Source organism: Clupea harengus, chromosome 5 (genome assembly GCF_900700415.2).
Source record: "Clupea harengus chromosome 5, Ch_v2.0.2, whole genome shotgun sequence".
Lineage (NCBI taxonomy): Eukaryota > Metazoa > Chordata > Actinopteri > Clupeiformes > Clupeidae > Clupea > Clupea harengus.
Genome location: NC_045156.1, coordinates 25,776,264 through 25,782,263, shown reverse-complemented (window position 1 = coordinate 25,782,263; position 6,000 = coordinate 25,776,264). Strand labels below are relative to the sequence as shown.

Here is a 6,000-nt window from a genome sequence, read left to right as displayed (position 1 = left end):
GAGAACAGACCTTGTTGATAGGCTGTGCTTTTTAACTGGAAAGCCTGGTTATGAGGTACATCATCACATCTGACAGACTACGCTGTCTGTTTCTGTCCCATTCTGTTTCTGCCCCAGTGATGACAAAAACAACACCTACAACAGCTGTTCTTGTCATGAAATGATTCAAAAAGTCCTTCAGTGTTAATGACTATGCTATGCTAATGCTACTCTGATTGCCTAGTTAAAGGTCTTGTAGGTGTCTGTACTCAGATTGTGTTCTAGCAAAGAGCTCGAAGCTGAGCGTGTCTCCTCTCTTCTGCCGTGCAGATTGGTATGTTTTTCAGTGAGGTTGACCCCTACCTGATGCACGCCTTGTACAATAACTCCTTCTACAACCGCAAGCGCTCCCATGACTACCAGTCCGTGTGTGCGCTGGTGCCAAACAGCAACACAGGAGCCGCACCTCGAGGGGTGTTTGTGGTGAGCTATGCCAACATTGTGCTTCATAATGCTGATGTCAATGTTAGCTTGCTCTTCTTGCTCCAGGAGTGATCTGCAGAAAATCAAACTGTACTTCTATCTTCAGATATAACAAATATTTGTGTTTTGCCTTTGAGACCAAATGGGAGTATGAGAAAATTAATATTAGCCTCTTTACTGACATAGTTAGACAGGAGCTTTGATTCACATATAGACTAAGATGATGATAAAGCCGTAGGAGTTGGCCAAATTAGACGTTTATTTACAATTACAATTTAGAATTTCGTAAATTATTATAGTTATGTAAAGTCAACACTATTCCTTTCTATTCATTTCATCATAGACATAAAGACATTTCTCAAAAATGTTTTTATAGTCTTTTCTTTTAGAAAAATGAGAAATGGTAACAGCTGAAATATACAAATTAGCGCCATCCTTTGTGTGTGATAAGCAAGGGAGATAATGACAACTAGGAGGACAGCCCTCCGATCCAAAGACTTGGCCTTTCCAGTGTGTCGGCTTTATTAAACTGGTTGCTTTCTCTTTGTTTAGCCAACCATCGCTGATTTCCTGAACATGGCCTGGTGGACATCAGCAGCAGCATGGTGAGCGCCCCCGCTGCTGAACTCCCATTATTCCCGACTAATCTGGCTTTCAGTGCCGTATCTTTCCTTGTACCTTCCTTGACAGGCTAGTCCGTTTTGTCTACGCATTGAATAACCTAAAACTCACCAAAACCGAAATGCTAAATATAGAGCAGCTTGGTTGTACAAAGATCCAAATGTGTGTCTATTCTAACTGATGATGCTTAGAGAGCGACGAAATAAAGCGTAAAATAATAGCTTTATGAGGTTTCATTAAAATGTTGATCCAAGAGGCAATCAAGAATACTGTCGAGTCCCAGGAGAATATAAATATGGCAAGAGAGAACATTACATTAGCCATTTTGTGCTAATATGGTAGGTTACAACATCTGATGGAAATAGAGATGGAACACAAATTTGAAGACAACGGCAAATTGAGCACAGCCCCTCGTCCAAATGTTCCCAAATGGCATAATTTAATGTGCCTGAATTATTTTCTCCATTAACATTTAAATGTGTTCATATGAGAGGGAAAGATCCATTTCCTACTACCCATCCATCAGTGATCCATTCAGCATATTTTTACACTCAGCCTGTGATACCTTTCTGAGAAAAGTAACCTCAAGTAAGCAAGCTGATTAACTCCCACCTGCAAGTATTCATTCATACACACAATCAATCACAGTTAAGAGAATTACTTTTGGATGGCGGGTATCAAATTGATGCATTTCCACCTGCTCCATGTTGTACTGTCATGTTTTGGTTGAAATGTAATTGTATATTTATTTAGGCAACTACAAAATGGAACAGAGGTGTTTTTTTTTCAATGTGGTCATTACATATACAGCATTAGTAGATCATGTTGGGAATTTTTAGGGAGTAGACACAAGCCTTTAGTTAGTGTGTACAGTTCAATAATTACTTTAAGCCGCACAATGTATTATAATAAAATATGATATACGTATATATATTATGACATGTTTCGAATATTGTAGTTAAAATTGTATGCATATTTAAAGTATTACTGCACTGTGTTTTTCCATATCCATTTTACATTCAGTATGGTTTAAAGGTCTAAACGCTTTTGAGTTCTACGGAAAACTCATGCCATGTCACATCACGTCACTCTAGAAATGTAGACAAGACAGCGGGGGTTTTGAGTGGCAGTCTGGAAACTGGAGGGATTTCAATCTGAGTGGCGCCCAAGTCATGTCAAAGTGTCGGCACATTTTCCCAGTGTTAGAGTGCAGTCTCAGGATCCAGGTGCTGAAGTATTTCTAGTGTGTGTGTGTGTGTGTGTGTGTCTGTGTGTGTGTGTGTGTGTGTGTGTGTGTTTGTATTTCACCGCTCTGCTGTTCTGCTGTGTTTGTCGGGCAGGTCTCTGCTGCAGCAGATGCTGTATGGCATGGCCTACCGCAGCTGGTTTGTGACAGGTGAGGGTTCTGCTGAGGCCGACTTTCTGTCTGATTTAGTTTAGTCTTTCTGACGTTTCATTTTCTCCCACTAAACCAAAGTGACTCGCCAGACTCTACCACCACCACGCCTCACTTTCTTGTCCGAGAGGCTGGAGGTTGGGGAAGATGTGAGACACAGAGATTACACAGAGAAATGTGTCTTTTTTTTATGTGTTCATTTATAATAAATATATAAATATTTATTTCATTCATTTATTTGTGTTTATATCTAAATATATTTCGCCAGTTGCAATTTTTTTTTTTACTGTCATCTTCTGTTCACCATATATGTATTTGTAGGAGACTCTCTGTCTCATCCTTAAGTGCTAAGTAAGATGTCTTCAAGTGTGTGTGTGTGTGTGTGTGTGTGTGTGTGTGTGTGTGTGTGTGTGTGTGATCGTGTATGTGTCATAGATACGGTGGATGCGGACGGGATGGAGTCTAGAGAAACCAGCTGTGTCAAGATCCAGACTCAGTTCTACTTCACCAACGTCACCAGCTCCTACAACACCCTACAGGACTGCGGCAACTGCTCCCGGTACAGTAGATACGCACATAATACATGCACACATATACTACAACTCTCTTTCTCACACACACACACACACACACTCTCTCTCTCTCTCTCTCTCTCTCTCTCTCTCTCTCTCTCTCTCTCTCTCTCTCTCTCTCTCTCTCTCTCACACACACACACACACACACGCTCTCACACACACACACACTCTGTCACACACACACACACACACACGCTCTCACACACACACACACTCTGTCACACACTCACACACACACACTCTCTCTCTCACACACACACACACACACACACTCTCACACACACACACACTCACTCTCTCACACACACACACACACACACACACACACACTCTCTCTCTCTCTAACACACACACGCACACACACACACACATACACACACACACACACACTCACTCACACACACCCAAGACCTCCGCACACAGAGCGCAGGCCCATGACCCATGAGCAGGTAAACAGTACATACACAAACATGCAGATAGATAAACAATACAAGCACAGCAACTATTACTTACTTACACATCCACACTTATTTACTCAAGCAGCTTTACCTCTCACACACACTAGTAACATGCACACGAATGCCAACCTGCTGCAAAGTCTCAGGCTTTTTGAACCACAGCCGGTGGAAGGACATAAGTGTAAATGGAGGGAATGTGTGTGTGCCCAGGTTGTTCCATGCTAAACGGATAGAGAACACCAACCTGCTGTTTGTGGTGGCTGAGATTCTACCCTGCGGCTCCTGTGAGATTGAGAAGCTCTCTCAAGTGGAGGTCGACTGTATCCTTCTGACCTCAGCAGAGCCTTGTTCTTGCATTGATTCTCAAAGATACTCAGATACTGCATACTAGAAAATAAAGAAATGAAAAGCTAAGCATGTTTGAGGGTTCATGTGTGCTACCAGAGCTCTGAGTACCTTGCCTTTGTTTTCTTTTGTGCATTCACAAGGCAAGCACCTCACATATACAGTATACATGCATGGAGCTCATGGTATGCGCTTCTGAGACCTAAATCCTCCTGGTTCAAATGTTACCTAAACAGATATACTGACACTTCATCTAGGGTTCCTTAACCTCCTTGTCCCCAGTCAAAGAGGAGGACCCGTGTGATGTCCTTGCTACAGCACGGTATCGAAAAGGCCCTTCCACCTGCTTCGACTACAACACGGCGGTAAGTCCCAAATACTAAATACCCTAGTACAGGCCTTATTTCATACACACAGATGCATGCACACACACACACACACACACACACACACACACACACACACTGATATTAGCACTGTACACTGAAAAGTGTACGTTGGAAGAAGTAAATGCATCAAAAGGTGCAGTCTGCACTTCTTATCCAAAACACTTTGGGCCCTAGTCCCTTTAAAGACTCGAGCATCTCGGAAGAGGTAGTCTAATTTGTTTCACTGAAATGAAATGCAGTAGGCAGTAGTGTTGCACGGTGTACCGGTACTAGAAAAGTACCGCGGTACCCTTACGTTAAAAACGATACGATTTTGCATATTTTTGGTACCGGTACTTCATTAAAAAAGCACGCAATCAGAGCGCACTCACTGTTCCGCTCCCTGTCAGGCTGCCGGCACGCATTGACTGTAAGGGGCGGGGCTGCCCAGCTCTCACACATGCAAATACTTCGGGTACGAAGCAGACACTGAAGGAAAACCCATCGACACACACACAGAACCTTCAAATCCACTCAGGCAAAGGGAGGGAACACGTCGAATATGGCTAAGCACCTATCAGACAGACACCCAGAACTTTTCAGAAAGTTCAAAGAACGACAGGTTAGCAAATGTGATTATAAACATGAACACCCAAGCTCACCCATATACAGCCTAACACGAGTAGCCTTAGCCTAGTTTAGCTAGGGTGACCAGACGTCCTCTTTTACCCGGACACATTTAGGTCTCGAAAAAGAGGACGTCTGCTTTGTCTTGTGTTGCAATTGCTTGATGTTTGACTGTGTTAGGAAAGTTGTTGACTTGCTAGTTTGTCATAAACAAAGTAAGCAAATTTAACAGGTTTCGCTAAATGTAGCCGCTAGCAAGACATCTCGTTAGCGATGTTAGCAAGCTTGTTATAACAGGCTTGGACATTGATGCTAGTACTACGTTTTTTTTCACCCCTGATGCTAGTATTAAGTGCTCTTGTAATGTTATTGTGATAGGAAAGTCGTTGGCAACCTAGCCAACATGGCTAACACAGTCAAACATCAAGCAAGTGGCTTCATCTGGCAAAAGAACTGTCCAGAAAATGAGACAATGCACATTATCGTCATGACTATTATCATTTTTTTGTTAGAACATCAGTTGCTAACAAGACCATCACAAAATACATTTTAGTTCATTTATAGAGTTAGTGTTTCTGTTAGCGTGTAAATAGTTTGTAAAGTGTGTAAATAGTTCAGTTGTAATAAGTGCATAAACAATTGCAATAGTTGCAAGTTGCAACAAGTGTGAATATTCATAATTCAAAATAATTCTACCAGACAGACAGGCTGTCTCATTGTTCACCATAGTGTAATGGCATGTGTGTATTGGTGCAAAGGTATGTGGTGGCATGTTTTTCATTGTTGTTTTTCAATAAAGGGGAGAAATTGCCCTTTAATTATGTGTCTATCTTTAATCTACCCAACCCACATAGCTTTAGGTTTTTTTCCACCTCAAACACACTGTAAAATTATGTAATTCATACTTATGGAAATAACTATGTAGTCATATAGTCAGATACAGACAATAGGTCTATAATCAATGCTATGATGTCACCATGTAGTTTTCATTAATATCTTGCTGTGGGCTAATACTAATATGAATGCCATTTGTTAAGTGTTCAAAAAGCTGGGCAGGAACAAGCTGGTAAAAAAGGGAACCTTACAGATGTTTTGTTTATTACTATCATAGATAAATATACCAGTATCGTATCGTATTTGTGGTATCG

The 6,000-nt window shown here is 41.5% G+C and overlaps 1 protein-coding gene across 4 annotated transcripts in view; it reads left to right on the top strand.

Moving 5' to 3' along the window:
- Window positions 1-6,000, top strand: part of cacna2d2a (calcium channel, voltage-dependent, alpha 2/delta subunit 2a) — a 195,085-nt gene that overhangs the window by 187,961 nt on the left and 1,124 nt on the right. For all 4 annotated transcript variants that reach the window (XM_031568292.2, XM_031568291.2, XM_031568289.2 and 1 more), the window contains 6 exons: window positions 310-462; window positions 1,015-1,067; window positions 2,424-2,479; window positions 2,915-3,038; window positions 3,723-3,832; window positions 4,140-4,222. In XM_031568292.2, coding sequence (XP_031424152.1) covers window positions 310-462; window positions 1,015-1,067; window positions 2,424-2,479; window positions 2,915-3,038; window positions 3,723-3,832; window positions 4,140-4,222 — 579 coding nt within the window. The remainder of the gene's footprint in view (window positions 1-309; window positions 463-1,014; window positions 1,068-2,423; window positions 2,480-2,914; window positions 3,039-3,722; window positions 3,833-4,139; window positions 4,223-6,000) is intronic.